The sequence below is a fragment of the Molossus molossus genome, unplaced genomic scaffold (genome assembly GCF_014108415.1).
Source record: "Molossus molossus isolate mMolMol1 unplaced genomic scaffold, mMolMol1.p scaffold_m16_p_9, whole genome shotgun sequence".
Lineage (NCBI taxonomy): Eukaryota > Metazoa > Chordata > Mammalia > Chiroptera > Molossidae > Molossus > Molossus molossus.
Window position 1 is genome coordinate 29,611,212 of NW_023425403.1, and position 22,798 is coordinate 29,634,009.

Here is a 22,798-nt window from a genome sequence, read left to right on the forward strand (position 1 = left end):
CCCCAAGAGACTTGCAACTGGAGGAGCAGTGGGCAGTGGCAGCTTGTCCAGGGCTAACCCCCTGAACCTGTCTCTAAGGCCCCTTTTCTCTGACTTCGGGGAGTCAAAGCAGCCCAGCCTGCACTCTCCTGTGGCTTCTACTGTGCCCTTTCTTGTTCCACTGTCCTAAGTATATTTTTGCTGTGGTCAATAAATTCTTGCTTGCTTTTCTACACTTTGTCTCTTGATTGAAATCTTTCCTTCAAGAAGACAAGAACTGAGGTCTCCTCATCTCGCCTGTAACAGTCACGATCTCCTGAAGTAGGACGTGTTAGAGAGAGCTAGCTGAAAAAGGGGCATTTGATTCTGCGGTTTGGAGTCTTAACAGTCCCGGCCTTGTCAGAATTGGTTTAGATGCCCCAATTTAAGTTTGTAAGTTCCCTGTTATTTTCTCTTCTAGGACTTCCCCCCTCCCCCCCGACTCTCTTCATTGTTAATCATCGTGTGTGAAATTATTACTTCATGTATGCTTAGTTGCTTATTACTTGTCTCTAGGCATATTTGTTCACTACTAAGTATCTAACACGTAGCAGTGAATATTTGTTGAATGCATGAACTAGTTAGTCTGAGAACTGAGGCACACTGGAAATTGGGTTATTTGGGGACCTAAAAGCCTAGATTTGTCATTCAGAAGGTTGAAGAGTTTAGTTAGCTTAGTAGTGGGCTCTGTCACATTAATAGAATGAAGCCATCTTCCCTCCTAAAAAAGCCAGAACTAGTTGATTCTTACGGTTTTCTCTGGACCATTTGGGCTGTTGGAGGAACTTTGGTCCAAATGACCCAGTGATTTTGGCTGAAAGCTGTGGAAGTTAAGAGAATGAGTCAAGATTCCTTAGTTAATGGCTTCCCCTGCCTCATGCTTAAGGAGTCATGATTGTATTTACTTGAGACAGAGTGATATCCTCTCCTAAATGAGCAGTTACCAAGAAATTGTAGTGTGATCGAGTTCTGATATGAGCAATTTTCTTTTATTTCTGGAGAGCAAAGTCTATGTTAAGGGGGCCTTAAGGCACAGTTAATCTCTGGCTTTAATGACTGTTTTGATCATCCAGCACATCCTTTTGGAACCCTGTTTGATAACTATAGCTTGTTTGCTTTTTCTCTACTTCTAAGAATTTATATGAGGATTGTTTAGTGTCGGTCAGATAACCTGTTTAGCTAGTTTGACTCTTCTCTGTTCTGGAATTTGGCACTGGTAAATAAGATAGTTAAGGGGAAGTTCACTGCCTCTCAGAAGGAAGAGCAGTTGGATCATGGGTCAGCAAACTCTTTCTTTTGTAAAGGATCATATAGTAAATATTTTAGGCTTTTTGGGCTCTGGTCTCAGTCACATATTTTTTTATTTGTTTGTTTTAAAGATGTAAAAATTGCCCTGGCTGGTTTGGCTCAGCATTTGGAGCATTGTCCTGCAGACCAGAGAGTCCTGGGTTTGGTTCCCACTAGGGGCATGTACCAAAAAAAAAAAAAAAGATGTAAAAATCATTCCTAGATCATGAGCCTTATAAAAACAGGCCATAGCCAGATTTGTTGCATAGTCTCATGATTTGCCAACCCCTGAAATAGTGAAGAAATTAGTCGATTGCTTAAAAGTGTTTATTTTGATGTTTTGGGAACATGAACTCAGCATAATCTTTGAAATTCTCAGTTGATTGTGATCCAAAGAAACTCTGGCATTGGAAGTCAAAGTGACCCTACTTTTAGTCACCTTGGGTCCATGGAACTCAAGGTAACCTTGGCCAGTGGGACAAAGGGATCTTGCTGCCTCTTTCCCATGCAGTGCTGGGCAAGGGTGACTGAGATGGAAAAGTAGAACAGAGGTGTGACCCTAGAATTAGGCTGGAATTAGGTCTAAGGAATACAGTGTCTCCAACAGCAAATTAAGTTGATTTAAGACTCAGAAATACATCATTTCCTGAACCTCTGTTGGGAGGTAGTTAATAATTTGGCATGTAAAATCAGTTTGGCTAGTTCATAAAATGAAAGAGCGAGTTTGTACCTTGGATTCTAAGAACACCACCAAATTCTGATACATGAGTCCAGATATGCCTTGTGGTTTTTCTGTGATCACAAGAAGTTCTGTAAAGAGCAGGCTCGGCATGAAGGAAGTATTCACTTATTTCAAGTTAGTCTGGGAGATAGAAGAGCATAGTGGTTAAAGAGCATGGGCTCTGAGACAGATATACTTGTCCAAATTTCTGTTCTGCCACTTCCTAGCTATATGATCCTGGGTAACTTACTTCATCCTCTAAGCCTCAGTTTCCTCACTTGTAAATAGGAATGATGATAACTCCATCATACGGTTGTTGTGAGAATTAAGTGAGGATAGTGTATATAATATGCTTATTATATTAGCTAATGTCCTTTTGTTAGTATTTGACAAAAGTTAGCATTAACAATGGTAATGTGAAAATGGAAGATATTGAGGACCAGATATAAGAACTAGTATTTGTGACTTGGTGCCACTGACCTGTCATGTCTTTTAATCACTAGATGTGTGGGAATGTAATGGGAACAGTAATGGGTTAGGAGTCAGAAGAATTGGATCTGTTTCTACCTTGCTTGGTTTCATAACTGATAAAATGGGAATAATATGTGTTCACAGGTTGTAATATCACATGTGAAAGAGCTGAGTTCTAAGCACTGGACAAAATTCAAGGTAAAGTCAGTAACCTGTTTGTTCATCCTTGAACTTCTTAATATATTGGGATAGAGTCTAAAGGTGATTGATGTGAAGCCAAAATGTTTGTAGAGGAACTTGATAAGATGCTCCCAAGTTCAAGACTTGCATTGGTAAATTGTGGTTAGGGATGCGTAATATAAAACTGGAATACTTTTATAAGATATTCAAAATAGTGGAGTTTAAAAAGGAGTGGCTGTATTAAGTGAAAGAAGCCAATCTAAAAAAAGGCTGCATACACCATGATTCCAGCTATATTCTGGAAAAGGCAAAACTATAGAGACAATAAAAAAAATATTGATTGCCGGGGGTTGAGGGCAGGGAAGGATAAATAATCAGAGCATAGGATTTTTAGGACAGTGAAAATACTCTGTAGGATACTGTAATGATGGATACACATGTTAATATATATTTGTCTAAACCCATAGGATGTATAGCAAGAGTGAATCATAATGAAACTGGATTTTGGGTGATTATGATGTGTTAATGTAGGTTCATCAGTTGTGACAAATATACCTGTTTGGTGGGGGATGTTGATAATGGGGAAGACTGTTACATATGTGCGGGAAGGGGTTATAAGAGAAATCTTTGTGCCTCACTCTTAATTTTATTGTGAACCCAAAACTGCTCAAAAAATGGTCTTTGCTCAGTGGTTAGAGCGTCGGCCTGTGGTCCAGAGAGACCCAGGTTTGGTTCCCGCTAAGGATGCGTACCTCGATTGCAGTTTGTCCCTGGCCCTGGTTGGTCGTGTGGGTGGCAGGCACTCGATGTGTCCCTTTCACGTCGATGTTTCTCTCTCTCTCTCTCTTCCTCTCTCTCGCTCCCACTCTACCTGAACAAAAATGGAAAAATGGCCCTGGCCGGTTTGGCTCAGCGGTTAGAGCATTGGCCTGCGGTCCGGAGAGACCCAGGTTCGGTTCCCGCTAAGGGCATGTACCTCGGTTGCAGTTTGTCCCCGGCCCTGGTTGGTTGTGCGGGTGGCAGCCACTCGATGTGTCCCTTTCACGTCGATGTTTCTCTCTCTCTCTCTCTTCCTCTCTCTCCCTCCCACTCTATCTGTGCAAAAAATGGGAAAAGTGTCCTCGGGTGAGGATAAAAACCAAAAAAACAAACAAACAAACAAACAAAAATGGAAAAATGTCCTCGGGTGAGGAAAAAAAAAACTATATATTTCCTTTCCCCCTGCAGTTCCCTATCTGGACATTTATTCTGAAAATATATTTGCTTGTTCATTTTATGTACTAAATCATGTATGCACATGGTTATTCATTACAATATTTATAACAGCATAAAAGTGGAAACATTGGTGTCCAACTGCAGAAAACCAGTTAACCTAAATCAGTTAACTAATTCTTACAGTCAAAAATTGTGCATAGTACCTGTAAAAAGTGTGGGAGCTATGTATGTGCTGATTGAACATTCTTCCATAATAAGTTAAGCTAAAAACAAAACAAAAAGCAAGGTGAAGAACAATGTTCATAATATGCCATCATTATTGTTGCCAGATTGGGGGAAATAGAAAAGATCAGTTATGATCTACTTGTATAAGCATAGAATAGTGGGAAGAAAATGAAGCTATGAATATGAATATACCTGACAAGAACTCTGGGTAGCTGGGGGATAAGTAGGAGGGAAATTTACTTTTCACCGTATATCCTCTACCTTTTCAGATGTGTCTTACATCCATAGGTGTGTTCACAAAGTTTGAGCGCCACATATTGTATCATTGGTGTTGAAAACTGGATGAAACATCTTTGTGTTTTCCTCCCGCATTTGTGTCTGCCACCTGTTGCTCTGCTCAGTCCCTTTGGCCTTGATGACTTGAAAAGCTGGCACTAACTCTAGGCTTACCCTAAAACATTCCCCCACCCCCAAAGTATATATATTGACGTTTTTGTCCTCTTGTGTGTCTGACGGTGTTTCTGTTTCCACCTCCAGCTTTGCCAGCATGTAAGCAACTTCTTGCCAAGAACCCAGGTCACTGCTGAGAAGGGAGCCTTAGGGAGAAGAATATCCAGAGGAAACCAATGCCAGGAGCGTCTGGAATTACACTCACCACAGGCAGCATGAGACATTCTGTGCCAGCGTCTCTGTTCTACTGGCAAAGACTGTAGCTGTCCAGGTAGGAGGGTCCTGGAAGCATCACGCACCAGGAGCCTTTCTAGAGGAAGAATGGGGCCAGATATGAACTCTCTACAATGAGCACAATTTTCATCGTATGAAGGAATTTTAACTAATACAATTATTTAATTTCCACATATTCAAGTTTAGTAGCCTTCTGTGTGCAGTGCCAGCAGTCACTCCCCCTCTACAGGAGTTATCAGGATATTTCTGGCACCAAGTTGAACTCTTCTTGGTACTTCTGGCAATGACAGATCTTCGGGACAGATTTATGTGCTAAATGCTGTGGGCAGGAAGAAAAGTACAACTCTGGAAGCAGTGTAAGGATAGCAGAGTGGAGATCCCTCCCTCGCGTCTCACTGCCACAGAAAGTCAGCCTGGACGCGCATGCTCATACTGAAGATTGATCGTGTCTCATTCACCTCCAAAGTCTATCGGTTCCAGGGAGATCGGGTTCGGCTCCTGTGGCCCTTATTACTATCATTCTACTCCCAAGCTTTCTACCGAGGCCAGTGAATGATGTGAACTTTGAAATGGAAGTTTGTTTTCTGTTGGGAACTTGCTTCCTTTCCCACGCTGGTGCTATCTGAGAGGACCATCTGAAGGCTGTGCTTTGTTCTTGGGGAGGAGGGCATTGGCCATGCCTGGATCCTCCACCATGTTCCTGTTGCTGCCTTTTGATAGCCTGATTGTCAACCTTCTGGGCATCTCCCTGACTGTCCTCTTCACCCTTCTTCTTGTTTTCATCATAGTCCCTGCTATTTTTGGAGTCTCCTTTGGTATTCGAAAGCTCTACATGAAAACTTTGTTAAAAATTTTTGCGGTAAGTTGTGCTGTTTACAAATGGTTGCTTGACAGAGGAGGAAAAGAGTTGTTTTCTGGTTTATTGTTATCTTTTTATTGGATATGTAAAAAGTTGGGAGAGTGGGAAATGGCATTTTGAGTATAAAGAATAACTAAATGTGTACTTTGAAAGCCTTTAGCAGTCTTTCTTTTGAGCAAAAGTACTTGTATGTTTGATTCATCTCAGCAAAGGAACCTGTTCCATGACACTACGTGTTCAGTGTTTATTTCAAAGAGAGGGGCTTAAAATTGAAGAAAAAATACCTGCCAGATCCACTTCTTATGTAACAGAGACCGAGATACTGAAATATTCCCTCACTGATAAGTATGGGAGAGTTTTTTCTCTTCGTCATACTTTTATATAGTTCTTGCATTTCAGACCAAAATAATTAACAGAAAAGGGCATTTGATGAATTGTTTTATGAGGAGATGGATAATAAATTCTTTAACATATATCAGAACCTAATTATACAGCTGAACCAAACTGGTCATAATGTAAAAAGAAATGGGTGAGAAGTGTATTTCCTCAAAGCTGTTCTACGCCCCAAGAAATTGATTGATTGATTTTTAGAGAGAGGAAAGGAGAGAGAAACATTGATTTGTTGTTCCACTTATTTATGTATTCATTAGTTAATTCTTGTATGTGTCCTGACCATAGCATGAACCTGGAACCTTGGCATATCGGGATGACACTAACCAACTGAGCTACTCGGCCAGGGCCCAAGACTTTTAGTATCTATCCAGAGATTTGGTAATTTATTAGCAATGTCTGTTTTCAGTTGTCACCAGATCTTTATATATTCTTTCCCACAATTGAGACCATGTATAATTTGAGAAATGCACTCATGATAGTAAAAACAATATAGTATTATTTGTTCATGTAGTATCTAATAGTGGTTTACAGAATAATTTCATTGATTAATAATTTCATTTTTCTTTGGTTCCTTATAATTCTGCAGTGGACAGGGTTACCTACATTTTATCAATGAAGAAATAGATGAAATTTATATTACAGTGGGAAATTATTTTATGTGTATCATTGAATATTGGGTGCTGTCTTTTGGTATTTAATATTCCTATAAGAATATGATTTACTTTTATATTTTAAAAAATTGAGGTGAAAATGACATAAAATTAACCATTTTAAAGTGAACAACTTAGTGGCATTTGCTGTATTTACAATGTTATACAAACACCAACTATACCTAGTTTCACATTTTCATCGCTCCAAAGGAAACCTGATACTTATTAAGCATTTGCCCCTGTTTTCCCCTCCCCCAGCTCCTAGCAACCAGCAAGGAGTCTGTTCCATCTCTGGATTTACTTATTCTGGATATTTCAAATAAATAGCATCATATAGCAGGCCAGTGTGGCTCAGTGGATTTAGCATTGTCCCATGGACTGAGGGGTCCTGGCTCGATTCCCAATCAGGGCACATGCCCGGGTTACATGCTCGATCCCCATTAGGGGGTGTGCAGGAGACAGCTGATTGATGTTTCTCTCTCACATTGATGTTTCTATCTCTCTCTCTCTCTCTAAAAAATCAATACATTTTTTTAAATGTTAAAAAAAAATCATATAAAATGTGCTGTTTTGTACCTGACAGGCTTCATTCATTTAGCATAAAGTTTTTGAGATTCTTCCACATTGTAACATGTTTCAGTACTTTTTTTTAATGGCTGAATAATATTTTGCAGGTCTGTACCATAATTTGCTTATCTATTGATGGACTGTTTCCACCTTCTGGCTATTGTCAGTAGTGCTACTATGTATATACATGCACTTGTTTGAGTACCTTTTTTTAGTAATATGATTTTTAAGCACTACTTATGGTCTCCTGGGTTATCTAGTTCATTGCTACTCAGGGAGAGGTCTGAAGACCAGCAGGATGCGTATCACCTAAGAGCTGGTTAGAAATGGAGGTCTCAGGCCCACTCCAGACCTACTGAATTATATTTTGCATTTCAACAAACTCCAGTGATTCATATGCACATTAAAGTTGGAGAAGTGGTCATTTAATCTGACTTGGACTAGTTACTTTGCTAATGTATAATGTTTATTTTAATTAACCAGGAAATCTAATTTTCTTAAATTTTAGTCCAAGAAAATCTTCAGTAGAGCCCAGGGTTCCTCTGGACCATATAACTTACTACCCCATGCCCTTTTGCCATTGTGCGGGGGGGAGCTATACCAGTATAGAATCAGTAGAACAGCTCATAAACTTTTAGGATACAACAATGAGTGATGTCTAGCTTTTATTCAAGTTATAAGCAAGTGATTAATTCATAGACCTAGGACAATCCTTATTTTTTAAAACAGAAATAGGAATTATCAGCCTAGGGTTCTTCTATAGTAGCTTAATTTTTTTAAAAAATGTGTTTTTATTGGTTTTTTAGAGAGGAGAGGAAGAGAGAGAGAGAGAAACATCCATGTGAGAAACATTGATTGGCTGCCCCCTGCACACCCCCTACTGGGGATTGAGCCTGAAACCCGGGCATGTGCCCTGACCAGGAATTGAACTGGAACATCTCAGTTCATGGGACGGAGCTCAATCGACCGAGCTAGCTAAACATTTTTAACATTGACCACTTCTGGGGGTGTCAGAAAGCCTAGAATCCATGTATATTCCCTATTCCATTTTGAAAATATTCCCCAAAATTAATATTTTAAAGTTCATAGCCAAGTAAATTCTTACCGTGACTACTTTTTAAATGTACATTCTTGTGACTTTTAGGGTAGATTATAATTAACAGTGGAAAATTCACTAAATATATATTGTTGGTCCAATCCATAGGACAGGTAATCTTATGCCATTAGAGACTGCTGACCACATCTTGAAAATGACTGGTTTGGAGCACAGTGATTTAGAATTGATAATGGAAATAATGTGTGTACATGTGTATGTATGTATGTACCCATTTTTTACCTCAAGATTTAAAAGTTCAAGAACTAGATTTATCTTCTAGAGGTATATCAGACATTCATTGGGCCCTATGGCCCCTGTCCTGTTGAGCATCATGGATCATTACTACTTGGCTACAAGCTAGAGAAAGGGGTAGGCTAGGAAGAATTGAAATGTACCAACAAGGGCATAGGGTAGCTCACCCTCTAATAAGGGTTACTGTTCTGAGTTGATCTTAATGGACTGTAAGAACTGAATGCTGTTTCTTATCAGCAGTCGTATTAGATATAAGTTGGACTTGGCCAGACTGGTTTTAGATCTTGGAAAGCACCCTTCTGTATATCCTTGTATACGTCTAAAATACACCTATACTTGTGGGTGTTTTTTACTGGAGGAGAGATCTTTATTTTGCCTCTTCATCCCCTCCTAAATTGGACTGATACATATAATTTTGCAGCTGGAAGAAAGGTCAGAGATCATCTTAATTTTGTGGGTCTCTCTCCCCTAACCACACATTTGAATTACCTGAGAAAGCATTTTATTTTATTTTTATTTATCTATTTTTTAATCCTCACCCGAGGATATTTTTCTATTTATCTTCAGATAGAGTGTGAGAGAGAAACATCAACATGAGAGGGACACATCGACTGGTTGCCTCCTACATGACCCTGACCAGGTCCAGGGATGAACTGTAACCAAGGTACGTGCCCTTGACCAGAACTGAACCTGTGAATCATTGAACCGTGGGCTGATGCTCTAACCACTGAGCAAACCAGCCAGGGCCTGAGAAAGCATTTTAAAAGAACTCACTTGAGAGCATTAGAATCTCCACAAAGATTCTGATTTAATTGATCTGGGAGGGCATTTTTTTTTTTTTTGATATTGTGTTCAGATAGAGTGGGAGGGAGAGAGAGAGGGAAACATCGATGTGAAAGGGACACATCGAGTGGTTGCCACCTGCACAACGCAACCAGAGCCAGGGACAAACTGCAGCCGAGGTACGTGCCCCTAGCAGGAACTGAACCCGGGTCTCTCTGGACCTCAGGCCGACGCTCTAACCGCTGAGCCAAACCGGCCAGGGCTGGGCGGGCATTTTTGAAAACTCCCCAAGTGAGCCCGGCCAGTGTGGCTCAGTGATTGAGCATCGACCCATGCACCAAGAGGTTGCCAGTTCGATTCCTGGTCAGGGCATATGCCCAGGTTGTGTGCCTGATCCCCAGTGGATGGCATGCAGGAGGCGGCCAATCGATGTTCTCTCTCATCGATGTTCTCTCTCTCTCCCTCTCCCTTTCTCTCTCTCTCTCAAATCAATAAAGAAAAAAATTAAAAAACAAAACAAAACCCTCCAAGTGATTCCGATGTCTGTTATCAAAAGATGGAGTCTGATTGACTTCCTCTTGAATGGGGACCTTTTTACGACTTGTTTCTCACAAATATAATGTGATGTATGTGACGCTGTGCAACATGTGAGATTACGTTAGAAAAGGCATTGGAACTGCTGTCTGACTCTTGGGACGCTTGCCTGTGGAACCCAGACACCATCTTGTGAGGAAGTCCAGGCTATTCGTAGGTGTTCAGCTCATAGCCCCAGAGGGGTTCTGACAACCAGCATCAACACCAGATGCAGGAGTGAGCAAGCCTTCGGAGGGGTCCAGCCTTCAGTCTTTGAGCCACCCAGCTGATGCCAGACTTTGCAGTTTGCAGATTCCTGAGCAAAATGAATGATGGTAGGGTTTTAAGCCAGAGTTATGGGGTGCTTTGTTAAGTGCAGCAATAGATAACCAGACCAATAATATAATATTAAAAGATTTTAAACATTCATTCATGTTCTACAGCTTACAAAACCTTAACATTTTTTTGCATTACTTTTCAGTCTTTGACAATAAATATTCACATTTTGTGGTTGTGTTGATAGCATGTACATAAAATGTATCTATGTTTTCTTTTGGCCATTTTTGCATTGAACTAGATAATCTTCATAAAGTTTATTAAAACTAGATATCTAATAGTCCATATCCCTGTGCTTTTGGTGGACCTAAGTAAGCCCTAGCTTAACTAGTTTCCCATGATTAGTTCCTTTTTCTTTTTTTTTTGGTGATATGTGCCCCTAGTAGGAACTGAACCTGGGACTCTCTGGTCCGCAGGTCGATGCTCAACCACTGAGCCAAACTGGCCAGGGCTAGTTCCTTTTTCTATGCAAAAGAACCTTGGTATGATACCTGCCAAGGAGGGAATATAGAGAGAATATGGGTGGGTCAGTATTTTTCTGTTCCCTCTCCTGGAAGACTTAACTCAGTGCAGGTCCTGTTAATGCTGAGTCACAGAAAATCTTCATGTGCAGAGGGGCAGCATGTTATTTAAAGTGTTTAGTTTTCTTAAAATGTTTGTGCTTCAGATTTACCCTCAAGATAGTGGTGATGGTATTATTTGAGATAGAATTCCTAAGAGTGAATTTTCAGTGGAGTTGAGAATGATTTGGGAAGGAGGAGAGAAGAAAGCCTGGTTATAAAGGAGAAAGATGATGAAAATAAATGACCCACATTTTCTTGCCTGATATGGAAAGGGTTGATCAGGTCAGGTTAGAGAAGATGGGAGAGTTGTAATCTGATTGACATTAAACTCCAAAGCCAAAATGATTGGTGGAGAGTCATAAAAACCATGAAGAAATTGAATAGACTGTACAGTTAGTGGAGATGTGGTAAGATGGGCATGAGTTTCTAAATGCAGGACTTTTCCTACCAGCTCCTAAACTTGACCTAAGTCATCAGACTTTCCAATCTGCTTCCTCATCTAAAGAATGGGAATAGTCATACCAGCTTCACATGATTATAAGAGAAAGAGATAATTTTAATCAGATATGTCCTCCCCAACCCAGTGAGAAGGGGCATAAACTTGAGTAGCTTACAGGATGAAATCAAGAAGATGAGAATGTTTTTGTGAAGGGGTAGGTGATGGGAGATAGTTTTAGGTTTTATCATTTCAGGTTTGTCTTTTCATATGGACCTTGAAAAGAAATATTGGGCCCTGGCCGGTTTGGTTCAGCGGTTAGAGCGTCGGCCTGCGGTCTTGAGAGACCCGGGTTCGGTTCCCGCTAAGGGCATGTACCTCGGTTGCGGTTTGTCCCCGGCCCTGGTCGGTTGTGCGGGTGGCAGCCACTCGATGTGTTCCTTTCACGTCAATGTTTCTCTCTCTCTCTCTGTTCCTCTCTCTCCCTCCCACTCTACCTGAGCAAAGAATGGAAAAATGTCCTCGGGTGAGGATAAAAAAAAAAAAGAAATATTGGGAGTTGGTTAATTAAATGCAGCCCTTAATGACTGCGTACTAAGTGCAGGGCACTCTATCAGATTCTGCTGGAGTTACAAATATAGGTAGGTTCTGGCTCCTGCCCCTCAAGGGATTTATAGCATAGTCAAAATGACAAATAAATGCATATATAACTGGTTCATAGTGTGATGCCAGTTTAAATACACAGGCCAAGATTAATTCTGACTTCAAGAATTGGGTAGATAACATTTCATTTAAGATGTTGGCATTTGAACTGGATCTTAAAAAACAAACCTCAGTCAACAATTTAAAAAACTCTTGTCATAAGAAGCAAAAATCATTCTAGAATTGCAGATGAGAAAATACAGTCTCGTTTAGAGAGAGTACATAGTTCTGTAGAGCAAAATCGTTGGGTGCACGGAGGGAATGAGATAGACTATAAAGCCGAATATTTCCTTAGGCATAGAGAAGCCACTGAAGGTTTTTGAGCAAGGAAGTGACATGGTCAGACTGGCAGCATATGTTCAGATGGATTGGAGGAAGGAAAGAGCAATTAAAGAGCTGTTGTGTTAGTAGTGTAGGCAAGAGAAGAAGCTAGTGGCATGACACGAGGCAGATGTGAAAGACAGCCGTTTCAGGGGAGGATTGATTGGAGTCGGTGACAGATGGGAAGCCTGAAAGCTTGGGTGACAGGGATAGTGATCCTAGCACTACAGGAGGAGGGCCAGAAGGAGAGGCACACATTGGGTTGGAAGGAGGTATGCTGCCTTTCATTCTTAACCTGCTGGACGAACTTGGTGTGGGAAGTGATCAGCAGGTGATTGGAAATGTGAGGTTGGCACTTTTGTGAAGTCAAGACTCACAGATTAGGCAGTAGCTACTTAGAGATGATAGTTGAAGGAGGGAGAGAAGAGTTGTTAAAAGATGTAGCCTTTGCTTGGGACTTAGAAGACAATTGATGATGGGAGCCAGATTTTTTTAAGGGTCTGATTCTTTGGGTATATCTAGCTTGTTCATGGGAAAATGTAATGGATGCTGACTGAAAAGGAGGGGAAGGTTTCTGTTGAGATTAGTGTTGCTAAGACTGTTAGACCTTACTCATGTGATTAGTTACTAAATTGTAGTGTCCAGTAGAGTGAATAACTGGCAAAAGTGCACTGCTGAACCATTGGTATTTCTCAGGGCCGGGCCTGCATTTCACCTGCCAAGGGTTTACTGTTACCTTAGAAGCAGCATTGTTAATGCCCTTAAATGGTCTCTTCTCTGTCTGTCAGAAACTGAAAGGGAATAATTTGGTAATCTGATACTGACAGCGCAGTAAATGGCATCTCACAGGAAGGGAGAGGTTTATAGGGAAATGAAATGTGAACCTAGGATTCTCAGTTTTATTCTGGATGTCTGAGCACTGTACTTCTTAAAGTGACAGCACAGAAAAGCCAGTTGTGTAGTTATCTGACACTGCTAATGTGTAGCACCTCTTTCATTCTGTCTTCTGCACCAGGGTGAAGTAATCCAGCCATTCCTTCACAGGAATAATCCTCCACCTTGCTCTCTTTTCCCCTGTTATAACTTTTACAGGTCTTTTCTAAGTACAGAAGCATTTTGTAATGTACAAAGCAGGAGGGCAAGGGGATGTTTATGACGAGTTTTGTTACAGAGTTAGGAGATAATGAACCTCATTTAAGCAGTACCTTTCCAATGAAAAAAAACTACAGACATCTTAAATTTTGCATAGTGAAGCAGTCCTTACATACCTAAATTCCCATGCTCAGGAAACCTGATGTCATACATCACCTTCCTGTTGCAATCCTAATCTAAGTATCAGAATTGTCAGTACAGAACTATTCTCATTGTGTACTGTTTTTCTGATTTTGACAATGCTTACAATGCTAATACAAAGTCTTGGCCAAAATGGGAAAGCTCTTTAAACTCTGGTTGAGTGACCTGTCTGTATGCCAGGCTGTTGTAACCTCTCTTGCCCTTTATTAACCTCTTCCCTAGATGAAATTCACCTTCCTCCATTTTAGGAGTTATATTTACATTTTCTTATAGAAAAGATCATCCATGCATAGAACCAAAAGACATCAATAGTTAAATATCTGAAATATAGAAAATGGGTTATATGAGGTTTCTTGCCCTAGAGCAGTGGTTCTCAACCTTCCTAATGCTGCGACCCTTTAATACAGTTCCACATGTTGTGGTGACCCTCAGCCATAAAATTATTTTTGTTGCTACTTCATAACTGTAATTTTGCTACTGTTATGTCTTAGGCGACCCCTGTGAAAGGGTCCTTCGAACCCCAGAGCATTCTTTGAATGGGTGACTCTGTAAGACATCTGTTTTTTCAGTCAGAATTTTGAAGGAGTTTTTGGATGAGGTCAGATCACTGATTAAACTTGTGTCCTGCTTTTGGCTCTTTAGACCATGCAGAGTGTCTTGCCAACACTTAAGGCTCCATCAGAAAAATCCACACCAAATGCTTTGGGCTGTGTGGACTTTGCTGTGTCAGGGAATGGGGGTTCTTCCCCATCCTGCATAACTGGAAACATGTTTGAAAAGACACCTTTTAGTCCAGACGGTGTGGCTTAGTGGTTGAGCGTTGACCCATGCACTAAGAGGTCACCGGTCAGGACACATGCCCGTGTTGTGGGCCCGATCCTCAGTGGGGGGCATGCAGGAGGCCAGTCATTGTTCTCTCTCATCAATGTTTCTCTCTCTCTCTTTCTCTCACTTCCTCTCTCTCTAAAATCAATAAAGAAAAAAATTAAAAAAAAAAAAAAGACAAGACACCCTGGCCGGTTTGGCTCAGCGGTTAGAGCGTCGGCCTGCGGTCCTGAGAGACCCGGGTTCGGTTCCTGCTAAGGGCATGTACCTCGGTTGCAGTTTGTTCCCGGCCCTGGTCGGTTGTGTGGGTGGCAACCACTCCATGTGTTCCTTTCGCATCGATGTTTCTCTCTCTCTCTCTATTCCTCTCTCTCCCTCCCACTCTACCTGAACAAAAAATGAAAAAATGTCCTCGGGTGAGGATAAAAAAAAAAAAAAAGACAAGACACCTTTTAAGATATCTATTCTATTTCTTTGATGGCCATGGACATAACTTTCTATTTGGTGACAACTTATTCCTGTAGGTGATATATGAGTTCGTGATTTCACTTCTCATTATTTGATAGTGGGAGAGACCCAGCCTCTGACTCTTTCTTTAGTTAAAAGGGTTTTAATGAAGAAAAGGGAGGCTTCAGGAAAAGCCTCTCTTTTCTAGATCTCTTCCAGAGTTGATTAATATTTCAGTAATAATGAGGACAATTAGGGTATTACGCACTTGCCCAAGTTCTGTCACATAATGTAATTTCATTTGTCTAAGTGATCTCGTGATGTGGGTTGACATCTACTATCATTCTGTTTTGTAGATGGAAAAGACCAAAATTCAGAGTGTTGCAATGAGTTACTTAAGGGACATAGTGTCAAACTTGGGGTTTGAACCTAGATTTTTTTTTTAATCACCAAATAGTGGTCTTCTGTACTAACACTTTTTTTTTTTTTAAACACAGCCACTCTTAGGTGTTTCTATATCAAGTGAGGTTCTCCTGTTAAAAGGTTACTCAGAGGGTAAATGGATAGTCCAGGCATATATTTTATTTAAATCCTTTTACCTACTTGAAAACTAAAATTTCACTTTCTTGGAATAATTTGGGAGGCAGGCAGCATTGCGTGGCAGGCAGTGGCTGAAAGGATTCTTGCTTTTGCTGTTTGTGAATAGCTACTGTTTGGTAGTAAAGAAGGATCGTGTGAAGTCTATGTATTGCCAGCTAGGGAGTTCCTTAAGGAACTGGAGATGGAGAGTTAGGCAGTGAGAAGCTAGAAACTTACCCATGCTCCTTAGTTTCCAGCTCTTTCCTGTAGGTGACGTAATTCTTGGTTTTGGTTATCAAGGAGGGGAACTGCTCTAAGAGGAGAGAGCTTTGAGTTCACTTTTGCAATGGGTGCTTTCTTGGTTTCAGTCTGATCTCAGGTGACAGGGCTTTCGCAGAATGGAAATGGAAGTGTTCCCTGAAAGAAAGGATTTCATTCTTAATTGTTACTGTTTTCCCCCTGCAGTGGGCGACCTTGAGAATGGAGAGAGGAGCCAAAGAGAAGAACCACCAACTCTATAAGCCCTATACCAATGGTAAGGCTAGGTCTTAAGAGGTCCTTATCCTAAAAGTTCCCTTTTGAAATATGTTTTATTCCACACAGACTCTTCACTATGTAAAAGGTGGGCTGTGTATTCTGAGCATTTTTAATATGCTCTCTCCCAGTATGCTGCTTGACAGGGTGTTCTCTTTTGCAGGAATTATTGCAAAAGATTGTACTTCGTTAGAAGAAGAGATCAAAGAAATTCGTCGAAGTGGTAGCAGTAAGGCTCTGGATAATACTCCAGAGTTTGAGCTTTCTGACATTTTCTACTTTTGCCGGAAAGGAATGGAGACCATTATGGATGATGAGGTGACAAAGAGATTCTCAGCGGAGGAGTTGGAGTCTTGGAACCTGCTGAGCAGAACCAATTACAACTTCCAGTACATCAGCCTCCGGCTCACTGTCCTATGGGGCTTAGGAGTGCTGATTCGGTATTGTTTCCTCCTGCCTCTCAGGTAAGGGCAGGACCCCAGGAGTGGGCAAAGGACTTGAGCTGCTGCTACCTAAGCTCCATGCATGATCTGCTTACCTGTGTCTCCCTGCTTTGTTTTCTCATTTTAGAAAGAAAGGTAGTAGGTTTCTTTCATTGGCCAGTCCCTCTGACCCTTGGAAGGTTACACTGCTGATTATCCTTAAAAGACCCTGCATTCTCTGTATATTAGACATAAATAGTAGATTTCTAAAGACAAATTGCTTTTCTTGATGGACTAAACACAGAGACAGGGAACATGCTGTACTTTCCAGCCACTCCTCCCTGGGCAGGGCTCATTCTTTCTTCCTCTAGTACGGAAGCAATAATGATCTCTTGGTCTTTCTGTATTGTGTGCTTTCTGAGTGTGTCTTGCCAAATGCTGGTACCTTCAGGCTCTACTTCCTGTTGCTTCACAGAGAGGCTGTGCTTCTGCCATGTTAAAGCCAAAGGGAAGGATAAGATAGCAGGACAGCAGGTGCTTGAGGGCAGGATACCCAACCAACATTAGGATTTTCCATCATTCTGGCTTCCTGATGCCTAAGGATATAGTGTGCACTGAGAGCTAAATCCATAGTCACTGTCAGTTTTGATTTAAGATGATCTCTGGTTCTGATAGACCTAACATTTTTAGATGGAACTCTAGTCTAGGTCCTAGGTGATCGGATCTTGGGGTTGGTTTTATGATGCCACTTTCATTTTCACACATTTAGTTCTGTACATGTACATGGTGCACAGATTTGTTTGCTGTGTTTTAACTTGTCTTCTCATTACAGGATAGCTCTTGCTTTCACAGGGATTAGCCTCCTGGTGGTGGGCACAACCATGGTGGGGTACTTGCCAAACGGAAGGTGAGTAGAGTGGGAGTGTCCCTGTCTGAAGGGTATTAGTTCTGGGATAGTGGCTTCAGCACTAAAGGCCACGCTGCTTCTCTGGGTACAGCCAAACCAGAGTCTGAGGTAGATAAAATAACCCAATGGTAACAGTGGCATTGGCACTAAAGTCTGTTTTGTTTTTTAACTGAGCTTCGTCTGTGACTGTTCTTTTTGCCCTCCAACCCTCACACACTTCCCATTTTAAAGGTAAAAACCACAAAGCCATAGAGCCAGGGCTGGCAGGTTTTACAGCATGTTGTTTACTTTCAGCATTTTTCTGTTCATAAACTGGTAAGCAGTAAGAAATGTAGGTAGTGCTTCTCTGTTTGTTTTGTTCTTTGAAGGAAAAAATTGCTTTTTCTGGGAAATTCTGGAACAGGCAAACCTCTCTTCTGCCCATACTGGTTAGGAGGTTGGACTCTGGCCTTTGCCTTGCCTCTAGGTGTTCCTGGGAAGGAAGGAAAGCTAGTAGACACCTGTGTAGGAAATTCTGGGGCTATGAATTTTTTTTTAAATGTTTTTATTGATTTTTTTTAGAGAGAGAGAAAGGGAGAGAGAGATTAACATCAGTCTGAGAAAGAAGCATCTATCAGCTGCCTCCTGCACACCTCCTACTGTGGATCGAGCCCACAACCCTAGCATGTGCCCTGACTAGGAATCGAACCTGGACCCCTCGGTCCATTGGATGCACCAGTCCACTGAGCCACACCGGCCAGGCAAGGGCTATGAATTCTAAACCCATTTACTGAGGTGAATTTAAGCAATTCTCATCATTACTTTGTTTCCTCTTATATGGGCATAAAGATGCTAATAAATTATAGAGTACATATACACTAATATTTGTGAAAATACTCTGTAATCATAAAGGGCTGTAGACTGTGACAGTTAAATTGTTGGAGTCAGTAACTTTTCCTGTCGTACTGTATGTAAAATAAAAACACAAATTTTTGTCCTGTTGTAGGTTTAAGGAGTTCCTGAGTAAACACGTTCACTTAATGTGTTACCGGATCTGTGTGCGAGCCCTGACAGCCATCATTACCTATCACGACAGGTGAGTAGCGTAAGAGATAGGGAAGTGGCACTGGCAAAATACCTCCCAGCTACAACCAGCCAACCAGGGCTCTTCCAAGCTTTCAGTTAGAGTTGTTGAAGCTGAGGTGAGGGATGAGTTCCAATGGAGTTGTTTTATAAAAATTTTTGTTGCTTTGCATACATTCTAAACAGGATAAACAGGCCTAGAAATGGTGGCATCTGTGTGGCCAATCATACCTCTCCTATTGACGTCATTATTTTGGCCAGTGACGGTTATTATGCCATGGTAAGACTTACTTTCTTTTGCTTTCTTGGGACAAGACTTCTTACTTTGGAGACTGGTCAGGGCTGGGAGGCTTCTGGACCCTTCACTGAGCTCTTAAGGGTATAAATAGGTAAACAATTTTTGTTGGTCTTGTTAATCCTTACCCAAGGATATTATGATTTTTAACTAGAGTGGAAGAGGGGTGGAGACATCATGTGAGTGAGAGACATATTGATTGGTTGCCTCCTGCATGACACCAACCAGGGCAGGGGATTGAACCTACGACCCAGGTATGTGCCCTTGACCGGGAATCGAACCTAAAACCCTTTGGTCTGTGGACAGATGCTCTGGGCTAAACGTGTTTTTTTTTTCATTAATTTATTTTTGTTACAGATGTTTCTCTCCCCCCCACCCCCCACAGACACCCTCCTCCCTATCCTGCCCACCCACCCCCAAACAGGGTTGTTTTGTTTTAATCCTCACCCGAGGATATTTTTTTTACATTTATCTTCAGACAGAGTAGGAGGGAGGGAGAGAGAGAGAGAGAAACATCAATGTGAGAGACACACTTCAATTGGTTGCCACCCACATGACCCCAACTGGGGCTGGGGACGTACTGCAACCGATGTATGTGCCCTTGGCTGGAATCGAACCCGGGACTCCTTGGTCCGCAGGCCGACACTCTAACCACTGAGCCAAAAACTGATCAGTGCCCCAACCTAGATTTTTGCCTTTGTTTCTGTTGCTTCTGAGAACTCCTTGGGACTTTAATAGCAGATATTCTGAGCACAGTAACTGAAAGTATAGCTGGACATTAGACTTTGGGTTTTCAGGCAACATGGAAAGGGGTAAAGATAAAGAGGGAGGATTTGAAAGGACTGGGTTCAAGGGATTGGAGAATCCTGCCCAGGGGGGCATTTTTACACGGTATCGTTCAACTTCATTATTTTGTTTTTGGATTTTCAGCTGTGTTTTTAATTACACATTTCTGGTATCACTGATTAAAAAGAGAAATTTAAGATTCAGGGAATTGCCCTGGCCGGTTTGGCTCATCGGTTAGAGCTTTGGCCCTGGACCAATGAGTGGCATGTTTGATTTCGGTCAAGGGCACGTATCTCAGTTGCGGTTTGTCCCCGGCCCTGGTTGGGGTTGTGTGGGAGGCAACCAATCCATGTGTCCCTCTCATGTCAATGTTTCTCTCTCCCTCCCTTTTTTTCCTCCCTCCCATTCTATCTGAAGATAAATAGAAAAATGCCCTCAGGTGAGGATTAGGAAAAAAAAAGATTCAGGGATCTTAGTATAGTGGTTTCTTAATAGTGAGAAACCTATGATTGTCAGTAAAATGTTAGAGTGTGAGAGGTTGGGGTGGTTATCTTGTGGGATCTTGGATTTTTGCCTAGAGTGGGGGTTTGTGTGAGGGTGACTTCACTGCCAGTTATTCCTTTGTCTGAAATTAGGTGGGTCAAGTGCACGGGGGACTCATGGGTGTGATTCAGAGAGCCATGGTGAAGGCCTGCCCTCACGTCTGGTTTGAGCGGTCTGAAGTGAAAGATCGCCACCTAGTGGCTAAAAGGTATATCAACAAAATGCTATTGTCTGTATGCCCAGTTAAAGAGAAAGTGTGCATTTTAGAGGTAGTTATCCCTCCACAGTGGAATTATAGTGTCTTATACACTAAGCCTGCAATTATAATAAAAATATTTTTTTCTAAAACATATAATATAAAAAGCATAGAAATCTTAATATTATTTACCAAGTTAGTAATATTTCTAAACCTTATTTCTTGCACCCATTGTAACAAGCAACATATGCACTTTTGATGCTATTTGAAATCTCAAAGTGAATTTATTATCACAAATAAAAATAAACTTAAGGCGATGGAACAAAGGGCAGCCCTGTTTTCAAGCTTGAGAAAAAGATTAATCTAGTGCAAATAATGGTAAGAGCTTTGCAGTAAATTGAGAGGTATCCAGACCTAACTGAGACCATCTTCCATAGGGACAAATGAACCTACCACTAAAGTCCTTTTGCTGCATCTGTCAGGGTCAGAGTGTAAAGCCAAGTAGACTGGAGGTCCAGCCCAGCAAGGCTGTCAGGAAGTTCAGCAGCAAGCATGTATAAGGGGTGCTCTTTGCAAGACCCTGCAGCACGTGTGTTTTGCAGACAGTACCACGTCTGAGCAATGTCTTCTTTACCCACACTTTAATAATAAGTGTATGAATTAAGTGTAGTAGTCATCTGATTTTCCATCCTTATAAGTTTTATCTTTGTGAGATTTAGGTTTGAGGTTTATAAAAGATAGGGTCATATTTGTTCCCTTGGTTTTATACAGCATCTAGTGTCACATCTATGTAGGTTATTTATAAATAAATGCATTTTGGTGATAATGGACGTAAGGCTGTCTGACTCTTTGTTTTATTTTTCTCTTCTAAAGACTGACCGAGCATGTGCAGGATAAAAGCAAGCTACCTATCCTCATCTTCCCAGAAGGTAAGAAGGTGTTGATCACCACAGAGAGCTTCTGTAAGGGGAGGTCATGCAGGATGAGGACTCTGGTGTTGCCTCAGAACCAAGTTCCTCAACCTTTGTTGAGGTTATCTGTTTTCACTGAACAATGTTCAGTCCCTTTAGATTGGTTGGGACTAAAAACTCATAGAAATTTAGAATTTGAACCAAGTGCCACAATATGAACTTCCCCAGTGCAGGAATCCCTCCCATAGTTGACAGAGTCTTTCAGCTTCTTGTACAGTTCTTACTGAGACCTGCCAAGTCTGCTGAGTGTCAGCCTTTTATCTAGGCTGCTGTATGTTCATCACTGACTATGGTCCTATAATAAGAGAATAGGAAGCATCTGAGTATTTTGCTCATCTTTCTTAAGTATTCATTCATAACCTAGGGAAATGACAGATTTATCTTGTTTGAAGAGTCATTAGAATTTTTATTATTATGATAAGTTCTTAAACTCCTAATCTCTGGGGTAAAGGACCAAAAGAAATAGCATTTTATTCTATCCTGCATTTTAGGAACCTGCATCAATAATACATCGGTGATGATGTTCAAAAAGGGAAGTTTTGAAATTGGAGCCACGGTTTACCCTGTTGCTATCAAGGTACATAGACCTCTGAGGGTACATGTGGTCATTATGGCCACTCCCAGGAACGGGATGCAGCAAGAGAAGATGGAGGAAGGCGCTGGTGTCACCATCAGCAGGTTGATCTGCTCTGGTAGAGCTGCCTGGGGCTGGGCCGGTGTGGGTCGATTGCTTAGGAATTCCATATGGTTCATAACCTGTTAGAAGGGACTGGGAATATTGAATGTGGGACAGCCAGATTCCAGCACACGCCTCCCTGTCCCCACCAGATTCAGGAAATGGGGAACACTATATAACCTTTGTATCTTTCTCTCCATTTATTACCTCTGTCTTCATAAACCTAACTGGAATGTAAGGTATTCCACCTGAAGGAGGTGGTTTACTGCAGGGAGTAGGGTCTATAGCTGCCCAGCTGGATTTGTGCATTTGGTGGAGAGGTGAGGATGGATGACTGCAGGTGTGTCCTTAGTACTGAAGGAAGAAACAGCTCCACTGATTTAGGTCTCAATCTCATCTGTATACCGAGGACAGCTTATAAAAGTGAAATGGATCCTAAGAGTTTGTCTAGTCTATCCCTCTATCTTTTAGGAATTTGTACCTCTAACTGTTCAAACTCACCTAGAGAGATGGGATTCAGTTAGCCAACCAGTTTCCCTTTCTTCTCCTTCCTCCATCTCCCTCTTCACATTCATCTGATTTTATAAATACATAGTATTATTTCTAAACGTTTGCTGCTACAGCCCAGCCATTGTGGCTCAGTGGTTGAGTGTCGATCCATGCACCAAGAGGTCGCTGGTTTGATTCCCGGTCAGGGCACATGCCCAGATTGTGGGCCAGATCCCCAGGAGGTGGCCAATTGATGTTCTCTGTCATCGATGTTTCTAACTCTTCTGCTCCCTTCCTCTCTCTCTAAAATCAATAAAGAAATAACAAACAAACAAAAACAACAACACAGGTTATTGTCAGTACGTTTAAAGTATTTAGGTTGCAATCAGGATAATTTTAGCTGTGCTTAGAATTTAGTCTCCATACTTTTTCAAGGGTCTG

General features: G+C 41.4%; 1 protein-coding gene across 3 annotated transcripts in view; it reads left to right on the forward strand.

Annotated features, from left to right (window-relative positions):
* GPAT4 (glycerol-3-phosphate acyltransferase 4) overlaps window positions 1–22,798 on the forward strand; it is a 53,544-nt gene that overhangs the window by 24,746 nt on the left and 6,000 nt on the right. The window contains exons 1-11 of one of the 3 annotated variants that reach the window (XM_036249581.1): window positions 1,685–1,765; window positions 2,642–2,695; window positions 4,655–5,660; window positions 15,942–16,011; window positions 16,174–16,474; window positions 17,265–17,339; window positions 18,325–18,414; window positions 18,588–18,681; window positions 20,118–20,233; window positions 21,095–21,150; window positions 21,684–21,769. In XM_036249581.1, coding sequence (XP_036105474.1) covers window positions 5,478–5,660; window positions 15,942–16,011; window positions 16,174–16,474; window positions 17,265–17,339; window positions 18,325–18,414; window positions 18,588–18,681; window positions 20,118–20,233; window positions 21,095–21,150; window positions 21,684–21,769 — 1,071 coding nt within the window. In that variant the 5' untranslated portion in view covers window positions 1,685–1,765; window positions 2,642–2,695; window positions 4,655–5,477. Of the gene's footprint in view, window positions 1–1,684; window positions 1,766–2,641; window positions 2,696–4,654; window positions 5,661–15,941; window positions 16,012–16,173; window positions 16,475–17,264; window positions 17,340–18,324; window positions 18,415–18,587; window positions 18,682–20,117; window positions 20,234–21,094; window positions 21,151–21,683; window positions 21,770–22,798 lie in introns of those variants that run through there. The other 2 variants (XM_036249582.1, XM_036249583.1) reach the window with 2 other exon arrangements.